At 37.7% G+C, this 25,185-nt stretch overlaps 1 protein-coding gene across 2 annotated transcripts in view; it reads left to right on the top strand.

The window, feature by feature from the left end:
• The window catches only part of LOC100081187 (glypican-5), a 700,670-nt gene that overhangs the window by 270,705 nt on the left and 404,780 nt on the right, over positions 1–25,185 (top strand). The window contains exon 6 of one of the 2 annotated variants that reach the window (XM_039913365.1): positions 263–513. The exons of the other annotated variant lie outside the window; for it this stretch is intronic. Coding sequence (XP_039769299.1) covers positions 263–270 — 8 coding nt within the window. The 3' untranslated portion in view covers positions 271–513. Of the gene's footprint in view, positions 1–262; positions 514–25,185 lie in introns of those variants that run through there. 2 annotated transcript variants of the gene reach the window in all.

The raw sequence follows: 25,185 nt of genomic DNA, 5'->3' as shown, positions 1-25,185 counted from the left end.
ATCCTGCATAAAGTCCATGCATATTAACTACCTTAACATGAGGATGATCTTAAGAACCTTGTACTGTAGAACCCCAAAAGTTGGAATTTGTGAGGATGGTCTCCTTTTTCAGCCTTCCCAATCATTTCCAGATACATTATTATTCAACTAGGAAATTAGTACTTTAGGAACTCTGCTGAATATGTTTCCATAGTAGTTATAATAAATTAATGAGTAAACAATAAATAACAAAAGGATCATTTACTTTTTGACTTGCTCCTAGTCTGTTGAAGGAATGGAAGGTAGATGACATGATGAGGTCTTCAGGTTTATGTCATGAGGACCAGGATGCAGTGGCATTCCTTCCTCTTTCTCTGGAGTACCACCATGCCCAAACTTCAATCTCCACAGGAATGGATGGTGTAGTACAGCAAAATGAAGCTAAAATGCAGTTTTAATCGACTTACACGCCCTTTACTGGACAAAGTGACTGCCAATGGAAGAGTTAACCATGCTGTACAAAGGGTCCACACCAGCCAGTATTTATGTCGAAATTTACATTACTGAAGTTTCAGTTTTGTATCCTCCCTAAAATTGTAAGGGTTTTTAGTATGTCTGATTAAATTACTCCTGTATATTTTCCAAACAATGAATTCAGTATTTTCATTCAATTGCATTTATTGAGTGCTTACTCTGTGCAGAGCAATGTACTAAATGCCTGGGAAAGTACACTACAATAATAACCAGTGACATTCCCTACATGATCATTATCAGAAAAGACAACAGTGGTAACATAAATGTTTACTGAGTGCAGAGCACTGTGCTAATCCCCTGGGTAATCTATCTATCACTGGTATTTATTGAGTGCTGCTTATATGCAAAACACATATACATATGGTGCAAAATGCAATTCAACAAGAGTTGGTAGACATAATTCCTGCCCACATGTAATTTACAGTGTACAAGGGTAGACAAACATTAAAATAGTTTAGGAATAGGCAAAACAGTAAAGGATAAGAATATTTACAAATTACTTTGGGGTTGACATTGGTATCAGTACTTAAGGGGTAGATAGCCAAGTGCAAAATTGACATGAGTAGAGGTTTGAGGGATCAGCTGGTGCTAGAGGACGAAAGTATGCAGCTTGGTTGGAATAGAAAATTAGAGAGGTTAGGTAGGAGGAGACAGAGAGCATGTCGAGTGCTTAAAAGCCTATCGTAAGGAGTTTTTGTTTGATGTGGAGATAGATGGTCAGCCCACTAGAGGTTTTTGAAGAGTGAGGAAATACTGATTGAATGATTTTTCAGAAAAATTATCCAGACAGAAGAGACAGGAGACGGGAGACAAGAAAGACATGAGGCAGGAAGGGCAGGATATAAATAAGTGTTTGGATCAGAGTAGGGATGGAGAAAGAAAGTTCAGAAAGAAATAATTCAGAAAGTTGGAGACGAAACCTGGCCGTAATGGCAGCAATGAACTTGAATCGAAGCAATTATTTAACCATTATAAATCCTATAAGTAACTCTGATAGGAGGAGGAAGGGCATTCCAGGTCAGAGGTAGGATTTGGGTGAGAGGACAGTTGCAAGATAGAGAAGATTGAGGTACAGTGAGTAGATTAACATTAGAGAAATGAAGTGTGTGGACTGGGTTGTAGTAGGAGAGGAGCTAGGTGAGGTAGCAGGAAGCAAGGTGATTAAATGCTTTAAAGCACTTACAGAACATAGAAGCCCCTGGGAGCAGCAGATCTGATGTTGCTGCAGTTCACGGTGGAGGTTGGCAGGGCCAAGAGGCCCTGCATGGTTGTGTCATCAGCCAGTCAGCAAAGTCTATTAGATAGAGCATGGGCCTGGGCCGTCATAAAGACCTGGGTTCTAATTTTGGCTCTACTTCTTGTGTGCTATGTGACCTTGGACAAGTCTCTGCACTTCTCTGGGCCTCAGTGACCTCATCTGTAAAATGAGGGTGAAGATTGTAATCGCCATCTGGGACGTGTCCAACCCAATTAGCTTGTATCTAACCCAGAGCTTAGTACAGTGCTTAGCACATAGTAAGTGCTTTAAAAGTACCATTATTATTATTATTATTATTATTTTCAGCCTCCTGGCACAAACCTGTGGCAGAGGAACTAGATGAGACATAGAGGGGAGTTTGGGAACCTAACTAGGAAACTCCACTAAGTTGGGGTAGAAGGGGAATGTGACAGCAACCAATCCAACAACAGCCTTAAGACCCCTGAAGTTTTTGGCCAGGTGTAACACTGCCCTGTAATGCCCAGGATGGCTGGGTAAAGGCATGAGGGATATATGTAGAAAGGCATTAAAATGATGCAAACTCTGTCCTGGGATGATGGTAACAGAGAGAGATTTTAACCTGGTGCAGTCTTGTAATATCAAATGCATTGAAACTGTTATATCATATTAAGAAAAAGAACTAATTTTACTAAGTGTTCTTCAAGATGTGATATTGAAAAACTCTAATAGATCATGGCAAAGTGATGTATGTCTAGGATATATTTATTTCATTTAGTTATACTTATGAATAATTTAATAATATGTTTAGGATTTGAAAATAAATGTACATTCCTATACAGTTGCATTTTAAGGAGCTTTCCACTAGCTAAAATGCCCATTTCACAAAGCTCACTTGCTCCTCTAGATCTATCTGTATTTACAGATTAGTTTGAAGCCAAGCAATGTTTGTTGTTTTTTAAAAATATAACATAATAGTAGCAAGTTAGCAGCATAACCTAGTAGAAAGAGCACAGGCGTGAGAGTCAGAGGACCTAGGTTCTAATCTTGAAACAGCCAATTCCTTTACCAGTTACTTGCTGTGTCACCTGGAGTAAGTCACTTAAATTCTCTGTGCCTCAGTTTTCTCAACTGTAAAATGGGAATTCAGTACCTGTTTTCCCTCCTACTAAAGCCTGTGAGCCCCATGTAGCACAGGGGCTGTGTCCAGCCCAATTAACTTGTACCTACCCCAGCACTTAGAACAGTGTTTGACACATAGTAAACACTTAAGTACCATAAACAAACAATAAATAACCTCATGCAACATCTTTAATAAGCATTTCTCTACTAGAATGTGCAATAAGAAATTATTTCACCAGTTATGTGAGAAATTTTCCTTTTATGCAGGCACAGAAAAAGCACAATTTCTTACATAACTACTTTGATCTGTTTGTTGCATTTGAAAATATGTGATTTAGATCTTTCCAAACCTGTTGAATGTTCATCAACCTATCCAAATGGTAGTATCTCATTTTGGAATAGTTAAAATGACATGTAATTTTTAGGATATCCATTATTTCCTTGTTATTTTTATTAGATTTTTCTTGGTTAAGCATTTCATGTCCTTTTTCCTTCTGGCCAAATTTTCCATTGATTTCTTTATTCACCAGAAGATGCCACTACAGTACTCACTGAGAAAACTAAGAATGATTCCTGGAAAATAACTTTTCCCTGGGAGAACATTTTGCTTACTGCCTTACAGCTCTTACGCTGTCTAAAGACAAGCTGGATTTTAGGACTGACATAGCTGGAAATAGTGTTGCAGTTGAGATTAATCTTCATATACAGAATTTTTCATTGTCTTTTTCAGAAGGGACCTTCATATTGAGTTTCAGTGCATGGTGGCTGAAAATAAACTGAAATCCCATTTATTTCAATCACCAAATATTCAATACAATATTTCAAACTTAATTACTCATGTATAGATCATTGTGACTAATGAGAAAATAAAAGGGTCCTTTATTCCACAATGATGTTTGTCCTCCTAGCAGTGTAGCGTATACATATATATATATACATATAATATTTATACACACATATGTAGTATATATTTGTTAATATAAAAATATCTTATTGATCAATTGTATTTATCAAGTGATTATTCTGTACTCAATACTAAGTACTTGGGAGAGTTCAATATAACTGAATTGGTAGACAGGTTCCCTACCACAGTGAGGTGATGTGTTCTATTTCTTCAGATTTAGTTCATTTAAGGTGTGACCTAATTTATCCTCTTGTTTAGAATTCTGTTTTTGTATTTTGTGATAGTAGCAGCATATAGCAGATCATTAGGACCTTTAGAATATAGGCTTAACGCTAGATAATTATAGACTAGACTGCTGACAAATGCTAGTACCCAAAATTAGACTGAAAAGCTGAATTGTATTCCCAGGACAATTTAGACATTTTACCTCACAGATAACATTATTCTTTGATGACAAAAGGTAATAAAAGGTGCATGACCAGACAGTCTAAAAAAAAGGCTTATATATTGATTTTATTTTTAAAAAATAGGAATAAAACATTTCATTAAAGGCACAATGCTGGAACAAGTTAATTGTTAGCTTTGAGAGATTAAACTATGGCTCAACAGGATAGAAAACAAATGTCTTTTAATTTGGAAATCACACATTTATTAATTTTTTCCTCTTTTTCTGTTCCTTTTAGTAGCCAGTACACACTGATGAAGTGTCAAGTAGCCTGAAAATATATGGGCTTCATATCAGAGAGATTAAAGTCCAAGGACAATAGATATTAAGAGAATGAAATATGGAACTAAATTGGTTGACTTTTAGATATTATTTATTGATTATGCTTGGAGTTTTATTTTTTAAAGGATATGCTTTGTTTTTCTTGAAGCAGTATTAAAGGCTTGAGAAGATGTTAGCACATTGATGATAGTGCTCATGATAGTTTCTCTGGTTGAAATTTGTCAAAATGAGAGTGGTTGGTGTGCAAAAAAGGCTTTCTTGTCCCAGAAAGTTAGGTTCCCACTGGGATGGACATGCAACAAGTGGATGAAGATGAAAACACCTTTTCATTCATTCATTCAATTATTGAGCACTTACTATGGGCAGAGCACTGTAATAAGCGCTTGGTGTGTACTATTCGGCAACAGATAGAGACAATCCCTGCCCAATGATCCTTTAAGTTATTTTATGTGCCAGATTCATTATGGCCAAAATAACCACAACACGATTAGACTGTAAGCCCGTCAAACGGCAGGGACTGTCTCTATCTGTTGCCAACTTGTTCATCCCAAGCGCTTAGTACAGTGCTCTGCACATAGTAAGCGCTCAATAAATACTATTGAATGAATGAATGGTGTCAGTATGGTGCCAAAGACCATTAGTTCAGCAGACAGTTCAAATTTTATAATGCAATTATGGTATTTGTTAAGTGTTTACTGTATATCATGCACTGATTGCTGCGGTAGATAAAAGTTAAGGTAGAGTCTCTGTCCCATATGGGGCTTACATTCTATATGAGGGTATTGATCTCATTTTACAGTAGAGAAAACTGAGACACAGAGAAGCTAAGTGACTTCACAAGGTCCCATAGCAAGGAAGCAGCAGAGCTAGTATTAAACCCCAGGTTCTCTGACTTCCAGGACTGTGCATTTCCCCTTAAACCATGCTGTGGTAGACACCTCAGCCTTCACCAAGTAGGTTAGCCAGGTTGTTTTTTAGCATTCCTTTAGGGCCTCTAAACCTTACATAAGTGTTTCTTTCATTTGCAACCCTTACTACTGATGACTTAGAGGAAGCAGGACTACTATCCAGATTTCCTAAATTCAAATCCTTGTTCTTTCCCCTGAACCACTAGCAGGGCTTTTGGGTGTTTACACAAAGTTCTTTGTTCCTTATAAATAAAGCTCAGGATTTTTCTAGATCATTCATCTAAAGCAGCCTGGAAAGATCATCAATTTTCTATGAATTTATTTGGCTGGAAATAATAGAATCCAGTGTCTTCATTTTGCAATTATGGTATTTCCATTTGACGTTTTAAATGTTACCTGCAAATATGTTGAACCATTTATGCAAAAGAAGAGGACAAAGTCTTTTTAGTTTCTCTTTGGGGGATGAAAAAGTTTAGAGAATTTACTCTTTTATTTGAACTGTTTAAAGTATCCTCTGTAGTGCAAGAGAGTTTGACTAGAATTAGGGACTAACATGAATATTTTTCTATAAAGCCAGTCAGTAGTACCCTCTCTCTTTAACATAGTTCCTAAAATGCCTTTTTTCTACAAATCAAAATTCAAAGTTTTCAAGAAAATAATTAGAGAGAATAGTAATACAAGTTCAAATATATAGCAAAGAATAACAGGGTTCATGTTTTAGAGCAGGATTAACAAGATGTCTTCATTTAATATGCAAACATAAATCATATTTTCAATTCCTGATGCCTGTTCAGTGTTTGACTTAGGATATTAACATGTGAAACTGAACAGGATTCTATGCTTGTATGCATAGGAGAGGGGAAATTATAAATTCTATTCGGCTCAGCTATGGAACTTCAGGAGCTTATTTTTGACTCTTGGGATATTGGTATTGAAGTATTTTAGGCAATAACTCACACTTAGACTTCATACCCTGAAGTCTTAGGGTATGGCTTGTCTGATTCTTCCAGAATTCTCTGCCAAATTCTGCCCTGGAAATGTGTAGTATATTTCAGGATCTGCCTTCAGTAGAATCATTTCTACATTATCAAGCTGAATTTTTAGAAATGTGCTGGCAATCTAAAACAATGAGAGCTGCCCCTTCCAACAGATACTGTCTCATTTAGAGAAAATGTCGGGCAAAATTAACCAATTATTTTCTACCCTCTCTTGTTCCTCCTAGACTACAGCAGTTTGGAAAGCTTAAAAACAAACATACTCAGACCTCCTTTTTATGTAACCTCCCCTATCAATCCATATCCCTGCCAACCTCCAGCCACAAAATTTTTTGCGCCACCTGACTTCTGTTTACTTGGGATTATTTGGGGAAGTTATCACCAGTCGTCAAACGTTTTTAGATTATGTGAAGAATTGGGTGTAAAGACATTCTGGTAAAGCATACAATATTAGTGGGAGGACTATCAGCTGTCTTCAAAGCCCTGAACTGAAATACTCAGCTTTGATCCAATCTGACCTCTCAGAAGTTGTCGTGATTTCCTAGAGCTACACTGGACTGGATTTCCTGCTAGTAACATTTACTGAGATTGTATTCTGTGTATAGCATTGATACTAAGCACTTAAATCCCTTATTAAAATGTCTCACTTTAGTTCACATTTCAGTTTTACTTCTCCTTAAAGAAATTGTATTCAAGTACTTTAGACATGCTGAGTCCCTTCTCATTCAGATCCAAAGACAACATTTCTCCAACTGCAAATCTGTTTCATTTTCTACTTTTTCACATGTCAACATCGAAAACTGTAACTCTGCCTATTTTTTTTACCTTGCCCATGTCAGGAGTTGAGTATCTGGAAGAGATTTCAACATCAACAGCTAGATTATTTTAAAGATAAAGCAGTGTCACAATTCAAGACATAAAAGGAAACACTGAGTGAAAGTGAATTTTTTTACTATTTCTATCTTCAGTTATTTTACATTATTCTACCTTAGGTGACATAATACTTAGTAAAAAGTACTTGTATTGTAAGCGAGTAGACCTACTCTTCAAGAAACGTTAAGATTCAGAAAAACATGCCATGGATATGAAAGCAGTAAATCTTTGGAAAACAAAAATGAATATAATGAAAACCCAGAGTTGGTAGATAGAAGCATTGTTAGGTTCCTACTAGACTATTGGTGATACAACAATCTCCAGAAATATATCTCCCATCCACTGAACCCTCCCACTTTTTAAACACACCTCCAAATCTACCTTTCCAAAGACCTTACCCTCAAATTATAGAGTGAAAGAAGTTTCTTTCAGTTAAATTCATTAGCTTCAAATGAAATGAATTGAGGCAGCTCCATGTTTTGTATTTAATGAAAGGACAGAGTAATTAAGCAATATTCTTTTTGTACATAGTTACCTGTCAGAGGATCGACTTTCATCACCTTAGGAATCTCTCTAGTTTTGTCTTTGAACCTGTGTGCAAAAGTCTATACTAAGTGCTTGTTGACCCTTTCCCCTCCCTGTATTTACCAAACCTCCCTGGCAACAAAACCAGTGGTGGTGCTCTGCAAAGGAGACTATATGGTAATCCATCCTCATTTGAGAGGGCATTGGCATTGGCTATTGCTGTTACCACCCCACTGTGGGTTTCCTCATTATCCCCTGACTTGGAAGCCGAAGTAGGAAAGGGACAATGTTGTGTTGTACAGTAGGAAGGGTAGAGCTGATTAAGTGTCTTAAAGCCTTAAAATACCTTAAAGGAATTTCTGTTTGACGTGAAATTTGGCTAGGCTACCACTAGGAGTTTTTGAGGAGTGAGGAGATGTGGATTGAATGGTATTTAGAACAATGATCTGTACAGCAGAGTGAAGTATAGACTGGAAAGGGCAAAGACAAAAGCAGGTTGGTCAGTGAGGAGGCTGTGACCAACCTGCTTCTGTCTTTGCCCTTTCCAGTCTATGAGGAGGCTGATTAAGTAGAAAAGGTAGAATATGATAAGTGCTGGAATCAGTGTGGTAGCAGTTGGATAGGGAGGAAAGAGGGAATTATAGAGAATTGAAAGAAAATCAAATAGGATTTGAGACAGAGACTGAATATTCAGATTGAATTAGAAAGATGAGTCAAATATTATACCAAGGTTATGGGCTTGTGAGATGGGAAGTATGGTGGTGGTGTTGACAGTGATGGGAAATCATGGGGAACATAAGGTTTGGGTGGGAAGATGAGAAGGTCTCTTGTGGACTCATTAAGGACATCCAAGTAGTGATGTCCTGAAGGCAGGGGAAAATATGAAAGTGCAGAGAAGGAGAGAAATCTTCCACTGTTGTCTTTCTGTCTCTGAAATAACACTGTCCCAACATCCTAATCCATTGTTCTCCTGGTGACCACACTCTTTCAGTCTTCCTATGCATCCCTCCATAGCTCCAGGACAGCATATCCCAGATCTTGCTACTGCTGTCATTGCAGACCTTGCTATCAGGTTCCCCTGCTCCCCTCAGTGACACCAAGCCAAAGCGTGAGGAGGGTCTAGACTGTGAGCCCATTGTTGGGCAGGGATTGTCTCTATCTGTTGCCGAATTGTACATTCCAAGTGCTTAGTACAGTGCTCTGCACATAGTAAGCGCTCAAAAAATACGAGTGAATGGAATGACTCGATGAACTCCTTCCTCCTTCAAATTCAACAGAAAATCACTCTCGACATCCTCAAAATCTTCCTAAAATCACATATTCTACAAAAGGACTTCCTGACTATTCCCATATTTCCTCTATTTGTCATCCCTTCTGCATCACCTATTCAGTTGGCTTGGTACCCCTTAAGAACTTTGATACCTCTGCCTCACAATACTTACCCAAATATCTTATGTTCTTCTATAAGTTTTTTATAATTTATTTTGTTATCTACCTCTCCATGTAGACTGTGAGCTTCCTAGGGACAGAGATTGCATCTATCTCCTCAGTTGTATTGTACTTTCCCAAGTGCTTAATACAGTATTCTGTACACAGTAAGTGCTCAATAAGTACCATTGAATGATTAGTGAACGATTCTTTTTTCTTATTGTATTTAAGTGCTTACATTTTGCCAGGCACTATTCTAAACACTGGGGTATATACAGGGTAATCAGAATGGACATAGTCTACGTTCCACATTCATTCATTCAGTAGTATTTATTGAGCACTTACTGAGGGCTCACAGTCTTAATCTCCATTTTAAAGAGCAGTTAAGGGACTTGCCCATGATCACACAGCAGACAAGTGGTCTAGCTAGGACTAGAAATGAGATCCTTCTGATTTCCAGACCTGTGCTCTATCCACTATGCCATGTTGCTTCTTAACTGAGGAAAAGGAAGCAGGGGCAGCCTCTCTCCCCCTACATGCCCTCTCCTCCCACTCCCCAGACTCCCCAAGTCTGAGAACAAGATATGCTGAGCTTGGAATGAAAACTACTTCTCAGTTCAATTTTGTAAAGCAGATATTTACTATCCTTGGCATTAAAAAAGGAGGGTTGAAAATCTCCCAGATTTATGCAGTGGAATGGTGAGAGAGTGTACCCAAATTTATCTTTAATGTATTACCCTCTCTGGTATTTTTACTTTGTGATTAGCTAACCCTACCTACTGCAGGCCCCTGGCCTCTCTGACCCTCTCTCCTTATGACTTTCCCCAAGTGTTTTCCCATTTTTCCAGGGGTTCTGGACACCCCTTTTCTATCCTGCCACAATCCCTTCATGGCCATCTCTTCTCTCCCTTGCTCACTGACACTTTGTACTTTACCTGTTTCATAGTGAGCCTGCCACTACCCTGGCTTCAGCCCCTGGGATTTCCCCGGTCTGAAGACTGGGCCAGGCCTCTCCTCCCTGGCTCCGGGCCACTCACTCACCTGTTCCACCAAGTTGCTGCACCTATGATGGGCTCAGATGCTGCCAGTGGGAAAAACAGGAGCTATCAACAAACTCCAAGGCCAACTTCTCTTTCACAGCCCAGGAAGCTGCAATTGGTTAAGGGGATAGTTGGCTGAGTAAAAGTTTTATTTTATTTTTTTTCGGTAAGGTTCCGGGCAGATGAATCAAGGACAATGTGGATAGATGTAGGAATTCAACAGAAAAAGCAGATGACTTCTGGGAGAAAGGAAGAAATTACTTTAAAGGTCACCAAGGCTCAGAGGTGGAGAATGGAATAAAGTTTAAAGAGGATTGAGTGGCATGGTAAGGAGCTAGTTCTAAGTCTAACTTCCTTTGGAGGACTGTGTGGTACTCAGTGTAATTAAGAATTAAGTAATCTCTTCCTAGTTCTGGTGGCTTTTTTTCATGCTAGTTTTTTGTGCTGTATGTTCTGCCTTCCATGTCTGACCATTCAAACAACCATGTACACAGTGCTGCAGGGACAGGGACTATGTCAAATTCTCACTTGGGTATTCTTTCCCAGTGCTTAGTACTCTGCTCTGCACACAGTGTTTCATAAATTATATTACTACTATCAGGCAAGATAGGTGTCTCAAACCCTAGTAACTCCCTGTTGTCAGGGATCAGATCTACCTACCCTATTTTATTTCCCAAGTCTTTAATGGAGTACTCTGCACACAGTAAGTGCTTTATAAATGCCACTGATCAATTAGAGAGTAATAGTTAAGGAAAATGAAGCAGGGGCAGAGGCCTGCTCCCCTTCCCTTAAAGTCTTCTCCTTTGACACAGGAATCACCTGAAAACAAGAACTGCTGAGTTTGGAAGGCAGACTACTTCCCAGATCAATTTTATAAAGTAGACTGAAAATCATCCTGATTTTTGCAAGAGAATGGTGAAATAGTGTACCAAAGTTTAACTTTAGCAAATTATCCTCTCTGGTGACTCGTTTTTCCCCAAGTACTCCTGATCACCCACTTCCTTTATCACCTTTCCAAGAGAAGCTGCCACTGTTGCTTACATATCTACTAATTCTTCACTAGCTTCTTCCTCCTCCCAATCCTGATTTTATGGAGTTTATGATTACCTAAATACAAGAAAATCTGAAATCAAGGGAATTGGGGCAGGTTGAATGTAATGGGAGATACGGGATGTGGCATAATAAATGAAGACATCTTAGAAGAAATTGAGTTGAAATAGCTTGACACATTCTGGAAAGAGCAACTTAGTTAAGCTGGAATATGATATTGCCTCTAAGAAGGATGATAATAAAATGCTGCTGAATCTATGGTTCAGTGAAGTGTAGTTTTCCGAGGCACTTGGAATATCCTCATTTTAATCGTAGCATGATTTATCAGAATCCAGTACCTAATGAGCCTTATGAAATATAGCTATCATATAAAATTTGCTGTATTTCTTTCACCTTCATAGGTTTGGGTATTATGATTGGTGGCTATCACTTCACAGCAGATTAGTAGGCAGTAAGTGGGAGAGAACCATAATGGATAGATTATCAAGTGAATAGTTATCAAATAGTTGATTACTTAGAGTGCAATTATAATTCACAAAATATATGAAGCATTACAATTTTCATGTAATATTCTTACCCAAATGTAACAAATGGTTATTCATATCACAGCTGGGAATTTAGTCACTTTGTATATAGTTTTCTTATGAGATAATCTTATTCTTAAATACTGCATAATGTCAAGGTATGAGATGGAGCTACAGAGTGAGTTTTATTTGAAACATTCTGAAAATTGCAACCCTTTGGTTACAGGAGAAATGGGTATAAGGAACTCTACACACACTAGGCAATAAATACGCATGAAATAATGGCATCAAAATAATTGGGTAAAGTCAAAAAGACAAGTTTCAATTTAAATGAAAATGCATTTGCAATCAGTTATTTTGCTGTAATTTTAAGCTGCTGATAGTAGCCAAGAGATGTAATTTGTCTTTTTTTATTATTGTTTTATGTAATTGTGGTATCTTGTATGTCTCCTCATTGATCCAGCTAAATTTCTTTCCTAAAGATTTGAAACTTCAAAAAAAAAAACTTAAGAACTCTAAGATATATCATACCAGGTGGAGATGGTAAACAACAGCGCATTTGGAAAGTGGTTAGTGAAATCATGGAGTGGCTTCGAAACTAGAAGAGACTACTGGGCTTAGAGAGCCTGAGGAATTTGCTGTACCTGATTCCGTTAGTCTGTCAAGGGACATCGATCAAGGTGATGACAGATTTCTGGACCTGGGAATCTGGGACACTATTGACAGCAACTTTGATAATAAGAAGATCATCAACCTCCAGAATTGAGACTCTGGATGTAGGAACTAGACTGCAGTATGCTACCAGAGTAGCTTTGTATGGCTTGTCTCAACCAGGAAAAGCTGAGTGATCAGCCAGCCCCCTAATTATGGTTATGCCAGGCTTTGGGAGAAGGGTTTTATGAGTGGGCTTGTTACCAGACTGGAATGAACAAGACAGGGAGGAGAATTTCAATCACGATGGGGTGCTGACAGTTTAGTTTTCTTTAATAGGTACCTAGGTAGGCTTGGATGGCTTAACTAGCAGAGGGGTGGATGTTCTCCTTCAAGTGGTCCTCCACCAATTGTTCTCCTTCAAGTGGTCCTCCACCAACTCTCATAATAGCATTGCATTATAAGCTTTGAATCTAGCCTGTATTAGTCAGAAACACCACCTTTGTGGGATCAGGGCACCCTGGCTGTATTACACTGATTTGTATAAGAAAAATCTGGACCCTCCTCTAGTCAGAGCTAAAAAGGGGACCAGGAAGTTAGCCAAGAATCTTTTGCCAGCTTTAGAAAAGCAGTATGGCCTAATGGAAACACCCTAAACCTGGGAGTCAGAGGACCTTGATTCTAATTCCTACTTGACTGTTAGTCTCAAGTGGGACCCAGTGATCTTGCATCTATCCTAGGGCTTAGTATAGTGCTTAGCATATTGTAAGTGCTTAACAAATAGCAATTATTATTACAGCAGCCCCTGTAAGTAATTCTCAAATACAGATGTGACCAAAGTCAAGATTTTAATCTATACTGTTAAAAAAAAAAAAGCTTAGAGAGAGATACAAAGGCCTAGTGGAAATAGTGCAAGCCTTAGAGTCAGAGGATCTGGGTTCTAATTCTGACTCTGCCACTCACCCACCCATGCCCTGGGTGTCCTTGAGCCAGTCACTTGACTTCTCTGGGCCTCAGTTTCCTTATTTGTAAAATGGGCAATCAAAACCTGCTTCTCCCCTCTGCTTAGGCTGTGAGCTCCATGTAGGATAGTGAAAGAGTCTGACCTAATTATTTTATACCTACCCCTGTTAGAACAGCACTTGACACATAGTAAGCACTCAATATGATAATGATAATATTTATAATCTTAGTAATTATGGTATTTGTTAAGCACTTATTTTGTGCCAGGCGCTGTACCAAGCTCTGGGGCATATGAGTAAATCAGGTTGGAAACAATCCCTATCCCACGTGGGACTCAGAGTCTCAATCCCAATTTTACAGATGAGGTAACTGATGCACAGAGAAATAAAGTGATTTGCCTAAGGTCACACAGCAGACAAGTGGCAGGGCTTAGATTAGAACTCATTACCTTCTGAGTCTCAGGCCCATTGCTCTATTCACTATGCCATCTAATTTTTTAATAATATTATTACTAATAAAATCTGAGGATAATTATATTTGAAACATCTGAGGTTTAAAGCTGTAACTGCAAAGTTTGATCAACCTAGCCCCTTTTACCATGGATATTGATTAAATAGAAAGAAATCAACAATCATTTATTAAGTGCTTACTGCGTGCCGAGCACTTTACTAAGTGCTTGGGAGTGTACAATATATTGTACACTAACAACGTAGAAACATCTCGCCATTTGGAAAACTAATTGGGGTAGGGGCCCAGGTTGGAACTGACCAGACAGTCAGCAGCAGAACATAGCCAGTAGTGGCAAAGCACTACTGATACTGAATTTTAGCTGTGGCAATCGCTTAGGAAAATGAAGCTCCTTCCCCTGTGGCAGAGGAGGATAACTCCTAGAAAGTTCCAATGGCTTTTGGATAGTGTATGGAAACCAGGCCCTTTGCACGCTAGGTTTTAGAATTTTCTGTGTCCTTTCCTGAAATGCCTTAATCAACTTTCAACCAGGTCTGTTTGGAGGATTTTTCAAGCACTCCACAGTGGCTGTGATAGTTATCTAAAAATCTAAAACCCTGCCCCAGTGTCTTACACATGGGGCTACCAATCAATTATATTTATTGTGTGCTGTGGAACACTATGCTAAGTGCTTGGGAGAGTACAATATAGCAGCAGAGTTGGATAGACACATTTCCTGTCCACAAAGAGCTTACAGTCTAGAAGGGGAGGCAGATATTAATATGAATAAATTAGGGATACATAAGAGTGCTATACATACGAGTGCTATGGAGTTGAGGAAGGGGTGGATAAAGGGTGCAAATCCAAGTACAAGGGTGATGCAAAAGGGAATGGGAGAAGGGATAATGAGGGCCTAGTCGAGGAAGACCCCTTGGAGTAGACGTACAGTCAATAAGGCGTTGAAGGTGGGGCGGGTGATCATCTGTCAGATAGGAAGACTGTGAAGGTCATTCTAGGCCAGAGGCAGGATATGGGCAAGAGGTGGGCAGCAAGATAAACAAGATCAAGTTATTATAGAGAGGTTGGCATTAGAAGGGTGAAGCAGTCTACCTTGGTTATAGCAGGAAATCAGGGAGATAAGGAAGAAGGGGAATGTTGGTCGAATGGGTTAAGGTTGATGGTAAAGATGATGTGGAGGGATGGGCAACCATTTAAGGTTCTTGAGGAGGGAAATATGTACTGAACAGTTTTGTGTTAGCAGTTTGGATGGAGAAGAAAGGGTGGATTTTATGATGTTGTGAAGATTAACCTAAGGAGGTATGGAATAGAGGTCATTGGATTTTGGCCAAAAAAATGTAATTGGTGAACTTAGAGAGGAAAGTTACTGTGGAGTGAAAGGGTAGGGGTATGGGGCAGGAAGCCAGATTGGAGAGCATTAGGAGAGAATTCCCCAATTGTTAAGGTCCAAACTGATCCCCTGAGGAATAGGGACCTGAGCTTCAATCATTTTCTGCCCATCAAGGCTCTGAAGAGTCTTTGTGATCAACAGTTTTGCTGGCTTTGTTTTATAGAAGGAAATGCACGGAGGTATGCCCCTGACAAACTACCTGCCTTTATATCAAAACCATGCTCATTTCTTCTCTAGACTGCAAGCTCATTGTGGGGAGGGAATATGTTTACCAACTGTGCTGAGTTTACCAAGCAGTTGGTACAGTGCTGTGTACACTGTAAGCACTCCATATATACACCATTTATTGATTGATTGATCTTACTTTGCCACTCACTGCAATTAGCAAAATAGCACCATAATAAAGACTATCTTTGTTATAATAAACTGTAATGGATTAATTGGTCATTTTAGTCATAATCTCACCATCAATGGCATCATCATCAAATATTGAGGACAGCTGTCGGTATGAGTTTGTGTAGAAATAAAAATTGATAATCTCTCTCTCAATATCCGGAAATTTAACTGTGAATCTTTCAAGGAATTATGACCCTGAAAATAATTTTGTAGACTGGAAAATGTATTATGTTTATTTGCATGATATTAGATTTTAAATATTTGATTCTTCCATAACTAGATAAATTATCATGGGGTATTGACTAGATAAATCATTGGAAACCTAGAGGAATAGCTTTCATTAAGGAAATTAACCTTTTGTAAATGTCAACACATCATACTACATTCACCCTGCTTCTCACACATGACAGATAAGCTATTTGACCTTATGAACAATAGCACATGAAGCAAATCCATTAAAATTGTCAACAGTAGCTCTTGTTTGTCTTCCCTCACCTGCTACTTTTATTTTCCAGGTTATGGAACTAGCACTGATATCTGAAATCTTAAAAAATATTTTCCCCAGTGAAATGTTTTTGCTGACTACATCCTTTTTACCTTTATCTGTTTTGGGCATGAGGAAAAAAATAGAACTGGCTAATATCAACATTTTTTTAATTGAAGTACCACAGTAGAGCTCTGAAAAAGAGGCTAGTTATTGTGAGGAAGAGCAAACTGAATCAGTACTAATGATATTGCAGAATTTACCTTTTAAAAAGCTTAGTGTTTTTAAAAATCAATAGAGTTGTTTAACCACTCATATTGGAAAAAATGTAGAATGAAAGACATAAATTAACTATTTTGTCCTTACTAATGAGTTGCCTGGAATTTGGCTCTAAGGATCATTTGCATATTGAAAACTGCATTTCTGGGCTAATCAAGGCACCAGAGTATTGTCACTTTCCTCATTATAGGAAACTGCTATGATGTTTGCCTAGCACTTCATATCAAACTACCCTCAGCTGTACAATCCTTATATACATATCTGTAATTTATGTTTTCCTATTAATGTTTCCCCCATTCTAGACTGTAAAGTTTTTGTGGATAGGGAAAGTGTCTACCATTTATGTTGTATTCTACCAAGCACTTAGAGGACTTTGAAAACAGTAAGCACTCAATAAATACCTTTGAATGATTTTCATAAACTAACCAACTGATTTTATGCACCAGTATGTAGAAATATATGGATATTATCTGTAATAAAGGATTTTATATGATATTCTCTGCTGTGAAAGATCCAAATTCAGTCATCCATTCTTTTGGCTTAAAAGACAGATGGAATCTGATGAGCAACTTAAATCAGTGGTTGGCTATTTATATAACAAAGTAAGTCCCCATATTACAGTTGAAAAAAGTGAGGCACAGAAAAGTCATAAAACAAGCAACTGGAAGAGCCGGGATTAGAACCCAGGTCCTAATAGATACAAGACTACAGAAGAATTCATTGGAACAAAACAAAAAAAGAATTAGTAATGCCAGGAATTTCTCTGGATCCACTTACAGAGTGGTTGTCTTTTTGTTCTTTAGAACATCTATGTTTAAGAAAGTTGGAAGGCTGTGTTTGTCCCTATGACTTTGGCTGAGGCCTATGCCCTCCACTAGGTTGAGTTGCTCCTGTACTACAACTAATCTTAGCCCACCCAAGCCACACTCCCATTTGGATTTCAGGATTGAAGTGGCTCAGCACAGGACTGTTCTTCCAGAGTCATTCTGGCAATGGATCCTAAGAAATAATTGGCATTAATCTCATGCTGACATTCTTACCATCTCACACAGAGTCACAGAGACTATGTCCAACCAGACACAGTTTGTACAGTTTGGATTTACCCTAATTACTATTTCAATGCTTGACAAATAGTAAGTACTTAATAAAGAACACAATTATTGTTGTTATTGTTGTTATTGTAATTACTATTAGAGAAGGAGGTGATAACATGCACGTATGGGAAAGGAAATAATGAAACCAAAAAGCAAAATAGGGAGTCTAGGATAGAAATAACCCAATTAGGGCAGCATAGCACTGTGACTAAAATAATAGATTTTCAAACTCCTTGTCTCTCAAATAGGTCTGTATAGGTTGTGTACAAATAGGTTGTGTCCACTGGTGACACAACTATAGCTAAGCTTTCCCAGTAATGTAAAAGTTGGGAATGCAATACACTGTTGCTCTGTCCCCATCTGGACCAGCAGAAGCTGTGCTTGATGGAATAAGAACTGGGCAGTTTCTCCACCAGGCAGAAGAGTGACGGTAAGAAAAAAAACAAAAACAAACAAAAAAGGCAGCCTGGTACTCAGGTTGCCTCTTTGTCCTTACCCTGGCCAGCTAGACCAGAGCCAAACCTTGTAGTCAAAAATTCCAAACACATCTACAAGTTTAAGAAATTTTCCAGAAGTGAATTATAAATTCTAAGATCTTTAGATTATATATTGTAGAATAAGTGAAAAGACTTTAATTTGGATGGTATCTTTTGCAGGAGATCCTGGGTAAATTCATTCATAAGGGTTGACAAGTATGATAGGTGGTGTTTTTGAAGAATAGGTGGTGAAAAGAAAAGAAGGGTTAAAGGGTAAAACTGCTAAAATCCCATCCATTGATAAGTATTTTTGTAATCAAAGTGCTTTAGGCAATGCTGTATCAGCTTTTTACCATCCTTTGTTTTATTTAAATTTTTGAGCTTAAAAGGTGCTTGCATTTGTAAAATCTCCAAGGAAAAATACTTGAGCAAGTTGGAGAAGCCATTAAGGGTGTGTTTACAGCTCTAGCATTAGTTTCAAAGACCAGTGCCCATAGCTTCCAAAATTCAATTGAACCTTATTGACTTTCAGCAGGAACAGTCCTGTGTTGTCTTCTTATTTGAAAATGCAAAACATATCTGTAAACGAAGGAATACAAACATGGGAATATATTGAGAAAATAGATGCTGTTTCTACCTTGGCAAAATGAAAGATGTTATAGAATCTCCAATAAAGTTTTGCTATATATACTGCTGGAGTAGATTGTTTACAAAAACAATGAACAATATGTTCACAGTTTTGAAAATAATCTTTCCGGTCAGTGAATATAGATCATCAAAATTCAACGGTACTTCTGCAAATAATGATACAGTTTGACAGTGCAGAAAGTTTTAGAATTAGCCCGAAGCTATATCTAAAGAAAGTTTCAAAACCATTCATTATCAGGGAAAGTCTTTGGAATCCCTTTATTGCCATTGGTGGCATTGTATAAATCACCAAATTAGCTTATTGAAAGACAACTCTATTTTTTCAATATTTTGAATTTAAATTAAATGTTTCAAAATCTGCTTTCTTCATAGCAGTAAGGATATCAAGTGTGTGATAGTTGTCAGAATGCTAAATATAATCTTGACTTCCTTGCCCAAGCAATTTGAAACACTGCCACAAAACTACAAATTATCAATTCTATGGTGTTTCCACTGACAATGTAGAATCTGAAAGCTGGACAGTGAAAAAGGATAGAAAGAGCATCAATTCTTTTGAAATGTAGTGTTGGAGAAGGCTTTTGTGAATACCATGGTACCCAAAAAACAAACAAATGGATTTTGGAGCAAATTAAATCGAGTCATCTTTGGAAGACCAAATGATTTGACTTGGTTTAGCATATTTTGGACACATAATCAGGAGACTAATTCTCTGGAGAAGACATTAATGCTAGGAAAAATTCAGGGAAAATATGGAAGAGGCAGACCAGCCGCTAAATGGATAATGGAAGAACCATTAGAAAGGTTACTGACTATGGCAGAAGATAGAATGTTCTGGAGAAAATATATCCATAGAGTAGCTATGAATTGGAAACGACTTGGCACTTGATAATAAGAGACATCAGCTCAATAGCAAACCTTAATCTTATGTATTTTATTCTTATCTTTAGCACTTACATGTGTAAGCATGATCTTATTTGTATGCTTAATAATTAATCTATTTACTCTATAATTTTTCTCTGCTAGTCTCTCTTTAGGGAGAGAAAGCTCTTTAAGGGCAGGGACAGTGTGCTTTGTCTCTGTTGAACTCTCCAAAGGACTTAAAAGCAAAAAGTGAAAGCAAAAATTACTTATCAGAATACCACCTGCTGAAGACAGTTAATGGGAGTTAGATGGGAGAGTCCACCAGGTGGGAGAGTGGGTGAGAAGTTGAACTGCCCTTTTGACTATATTTAGAGATGTCCCAGGTTCATGTTTCGGTGAGCCAAGCAGTCAGGCTACTGCATTATTGATATCTGCTTCTCCACGGAGCCTACAAGAGCTCTGTCTGGAATATGAGTCCTTATATCTCTCCAGTGAAAAGGGGAAAAATCAGCCCTCTTTTCCTAGTGCTCTAGCCCATTAGGCTGGTAGGGGACAGGTCCTCTCTGATATGAACCCCTAGCTTCTGGCCCAACTCCCAGTCCCTGTCCCAGCTGTCTCAGTCTCACCAGTGGTCACAATTTCCCCTCTCCCATTTTACTTTATTGTTTCATGGTTCCCTCTTAGCCCAAGGACTTGTCCTCAACCAGCCATGGAGTACATGCTCAAAACCCCAGATCCCAACTCCTGGGTCAGATGTACTGTTATGTTCTGGAAGATTCAGGCTGACTGGTAGACTCCATAATTTCCATTGATTGATATTAAAAAATACTCAAAATAAATGTAAGTGGAGTGTTTCTTTTTAAATATTTATCTGGTCAGTAATGTACTTGCATGGGAAAAAAAAGGGCTTTAGAAGTTATAAGAGCTAAGTAAAGAATAGAATACCAGTTGGATTCCAAAGTACAAAAAATATGCCCTTCCTTATCTTTAATTCTTTAGGTTTATGTTTTTTGCTTAGTTTTTGACATTTGTTTTGCTGGGTTTAGTAAAACATTGGCTTCCCAGAGTTGTTTTGGAAATAATTATTTGTATTTTAGGAGGGTTTTAAAAATTTTTATATGGCCAAACTAAATGGGAGAAAGTAATGTTTTGTTTCTAATGATATATTTCTTTCTGAATGCCTGAAATATGTTCTACTTCATTCAACCAGCCTTTGGAGTGTTACTGCTAGCCCTGATTAAATGGAGGTTTTAATTTTATACATTTCCTTTCTTATAATAAAGGTAAAAATGTCTAAACCGCATTAAAAATAGATACATCTATGTTTAGTGAGGTTTATTTAGCAAGTGGACAACTGACCGGTCATAAAATGAACTTTCATTATTTTGGATAAAGCTAGCGATTGGGAATGGGAGTAAAATCTTTGATATACCTAAGGTTAGTGATTATAAATAGATTTGTACATGTTTCATCATTGTCCATTTTTTTTATGTTAATAGAAAGTCAATAGTCAATAAAAGCTGGATTTAAAGGTGGAGTCTAAGAAATGAAGAAAAGTTGATCTGAAAATTGACGTTGCAGAACCACCCATGTAGTTTGAAATCAATATGGTCCTTCTTGAATCTTTTGAGAAACTGCTGCTTACTTGTTTTCTGTAGCTTTGTTTTGACAGGTTTCTGCATAGAAACATGTTGGCTAGGCTAAATCTAGGGTCAGAGTTGGTAGTAATGCAAATCTCATACCTGTCTGATCTTCATAGGATCTCAGAGTCTGCAGAGAAAACATCTGGCACAGAGTAGAGTGAGACAAATATGCTGCTATTATTAATTTTTCAAAAGAATGCCTTGGCAGCATCAAAATCCATAACGGTGTTGAATGTTTCAGTGCGAGGTTGGCATCAGGGTCTTTTGGGATATGTTCAGATTTCAACCGATACTTCTTACAACCACTCATGATTACTTTTGAGTGGCAGCTTCAAAGACAAACTGCTAGTGTTGAAGGAGCCTGGAACTGTGTAGGCTGTTCACATTTCAGATGACTATAATGAGTAGTTCAGGCAAGGGGTAAAATTAGGAAATAGTGTTTTTGAAAAATGAAATATTCATATTCTAAGCTTGCAGAAATCCTTGCAAATTACCTGGCAGGTCTACAACATCTTCATTGTGAATCTGTTGCCCTTCATCATCCATTATTCTTTTCATTAAAGAATGATTTCCCTTCTAAATGTTAAATGTTAAAAAACAGCTGAAAGTGGAATCATTGTATATATTGAATATGACACATTTTCCTGTGAAAATAATTTAATTTTGAGTAGTTCAGTGAAATAATTAATTTTAGTTGAATCAAGATTTATGACCAAGGAAACATTTTTTCTGTAACCTCAGTTTATTACCAATTATTTGTCAATAGACATGATTTTATTATTGAACACACCTGAAACATTTGCCCAGAGAAAATTATCACTATGTGTGCTTTGCACTAAGCGCATTAGGAGTGAAAGTATTGTAAGAATATGAAATTCTTTCCATTCTAATGGTGTTGATTATTTTTGCTCCCCTCTTATATTTTCTGGAGCCAACAGTTAAAGGAGAAACTTAGTTGCCTCCATGTGAATAACAAAACCCCAAGTGAGTCCTAGAGGTTGAGCTTGGTTACGGGGTCATAGAATAATGCATAAGCCTTTCAGTGGATTATTCTTTCAACATGGTAATGCATGACTACACCCTTCCTATTTAAATCCAAATGATGTCTCTTATGTCTTTTATTTCCTTCCTCTGCCTGAATTATTGGTAAGTCATTTAAGTCTGTCTGTCTGAGTCCCCCATTTGACAACAAGCCTCCTGAGGGAAGGGACTGACTATTTGCTTATGATGTACTGTTACAAAGATTTAGTTTTGTATTCTGCACTCAGAATACCTAATTAGAACTCTTGTGAATATGAGTTATCAAATAATTTGATGTTCATCCTCAGAGGACGACTAGACCTGATGACCATAGAACAAATGTCTTCCTCCTTTCTGCCTCTTCACATTGTCCTTTTGCCATAAGACTTCAGTGATGACTCACTTATTTCCCACCTTGACAACTTCATTGTGACTCGCTGACTCCCTGCCTCCTGTCTCTCTCCTCTGAAGTCCATACTCTTTTGCCCTGAAACTTTTCTAGTGAAAAGTTCAGTCCATATCTCTCCATTCATAACAAACTTCCCGTGGTTGTCCAACTATCTTCTCATCAAAAGGAATTCCTTATCATTGACTTTAAGGCTCCCAGATCTCCTCTGCAAAGCCTTGACTTGCTCCCTTTATTCACCACCATTCCCATGGAGTCCCACAACACTAATGTACATATCTGTAATTTATTTAGTTATATTAATGTGTGTCTCCCCCTCTAGACTGTAGCTCGTCGTGGGCAGAGAATGGCTTTGTTACATTGTACTCTCCCAAGCACTTGGTAGAGTAAGTGTTCAATAAAAACAATTGACTGACCATTACAACACAACCTGCACACTTCGCTTCTAGTGCCAACTTATGTACTCATTATATCTCAATCTTGTCTTTCTTACTGCCAACCTCTTACCATATCCTGACTCCCTTGGAATTTCTCTCCTTATATCCAACAGACTACTTATCTCCCAATCCACAAAGCCCTATTTAAATCACATCTCCTTCTAAGAGGCCTTTCCCAACCAAGTCTTCACATCCCCTTTTTGTCCTCCCATCTGTGTCACCTATGTACTTGGATCTGTTCCTCTTCCAGAGCCCCGCAGCACTTTAGTATGTATCTGTACTTTATTTTAATGTCTATCTCCCCCTCCAATCTATAAAATCCTTGTGGGAAGGGATCATTCTTTCTGACTCTTTTGCATTGCACTTTCCCATGCAAGTAGTACGGTGCTTTGTTCACAGTAGTGCTAAATAAAGACCCCTGATTAATTAGGAATTGCCTAATACAGTAGGTTTGAAGAAATTGTAAATATTCTGTCAGCCCACAGTTGGGGAAACTCTAAACAAAGCTGAAGGTTTTCATCACCAACACAGAATGTAAAATTTTGCTGAATTTTGCTATCTACACAGTACAGTGTTCAAAATTGCATGGCTATATTAGGAAACTAAAAACAAAATAAAAAACATCAGCATGTCTTTCTATCAACTGAAAACGAATCAATCAATTGTATTCATTAAGCACTTACTGTGTGCAAAACACTGTACTAAGCACTTGGGAATGTACAATATATCAGTGTAACAGAGTTGGTAGACACATTCTCTGCCCATAGAGCTAAATTTCTAGAGTTTTCTCTCTAAAATTAACAAAGTAGAAACAAAGGGTTATCAAGCTCATACCAACTTAAATGTCTTTTATAAGACTGTTGTGGTATGGTGCCCCAACTCCTATATGGATGTGGGACCTGAACAAACCACAGAAGTCCAATATTATTAGTTTACAAATCCATTAAATTATTGGATCCCTCATTTAGTATTGTCATCCAAGTTACTAATTAGGGCTAATTTTGGTTTGACACCTGTCTGACTATTAATAACCATGGAGGCCACTACACATCCATTAATTGAAGGTGAATTTTAGCCACCCTGGAGCTGAAATTAAATTGGAAGTTATAGTCATGAGACATAAGGTTTTGAACTCAGTTACCCTTACTCATTTATTCTACCATCTGGAATTTCCAAAGAAAGATGCAATTATGTCCCAGAAATATACATTCTTGAAGTTGCAGCCTGATTGGAGATGAAGGAAAATATAACAATCAAGGGCAAGTGCTGTTTGTGATTGATATAAATTGAAGCAACCTTTGGTATTTTTAGGGAATTAAACTGACTCCACAAGGAAAGAACTGTAGAGAGAAGAATGCAGATAAACCAGAGCTGTGCATTTCAATGGTAATTAAACTTATCACATTAGGATTTATCATATTCTGTTTTCTAATAGTATGTTGGAAGTACATTCAAGAAAATATGAGTTGCAGGGCAAAAACAAAGAATTGGACTCAGCAATTTAAATTGGGAAGTAGGCTGGACATCCATGAGTAGTTTCCTATGATTGTATGCCATAGAAGGAAAGTGATCATACTTTTAAATTCAGTGTATTCTATTTTGTTTTAATATGTTCAGAGGAGGGGTCAAAAATATAAGCAAGATCTGCTTTTTCACAAGGACAAAATAGACCTTTTCTATAAAATGCAGAAATGTTTCATTTTGACTTCTTAGTGCTTTTACACATGCACTTATCTAATTGTCGTCATCAGAAAACTTCAGTGCAGGAAAGTATCTTAAGAAGTCACCTCCTGCATTTTTCCATGTATTTGTAGGACTGTATTTAAATCAACCCACAAAGAAAGAGTATTGTATTTCAGTGTCTCCTATCCTTGGGTGAAAGAGATCTTTCCAGCTGAAATTGCACAATGAAGAAAAATTAACTCTAAGTTGCAGCACCTTTGAAAATATAGGATGTATGCATAGCATACATTCCTTCCTGCTTTTTAATTAAACTTTTCTTCCTTCATTTAAGTCTATTCTCTCCTGCCTTTACTCTGTAGAAGTGGATAATAACTCATCACCATACATATAATTCTTCTTCATATACCCTCCCTATCAGTTCTGATAGTATTGTGACATTGTAATTGAAAACGTGCAAGACCTTG

This window comes from Ornithorhynchus anatinus, chromosome 10 (genome assembly GCF_004115215.2).
Source record: "Ornithorhynchus anatinus isolate Pmale09 chromosome 10, mOrnAna1.pri.v4, whole genome shotgun sequence".
Classification (NCBI taxonomy): domain Eukaryota; kingdom Metazoa; phylum Chordata; class Mammalia; order Monotremata; family Ornithorhynchidae; genus Ornithorhynchus; species Ornithorhynchus anatinus.
Note: the sequence above shows the minus strand (reverse complement) of the source record. Positions and strands in the feature narration are given on the sequence as shown.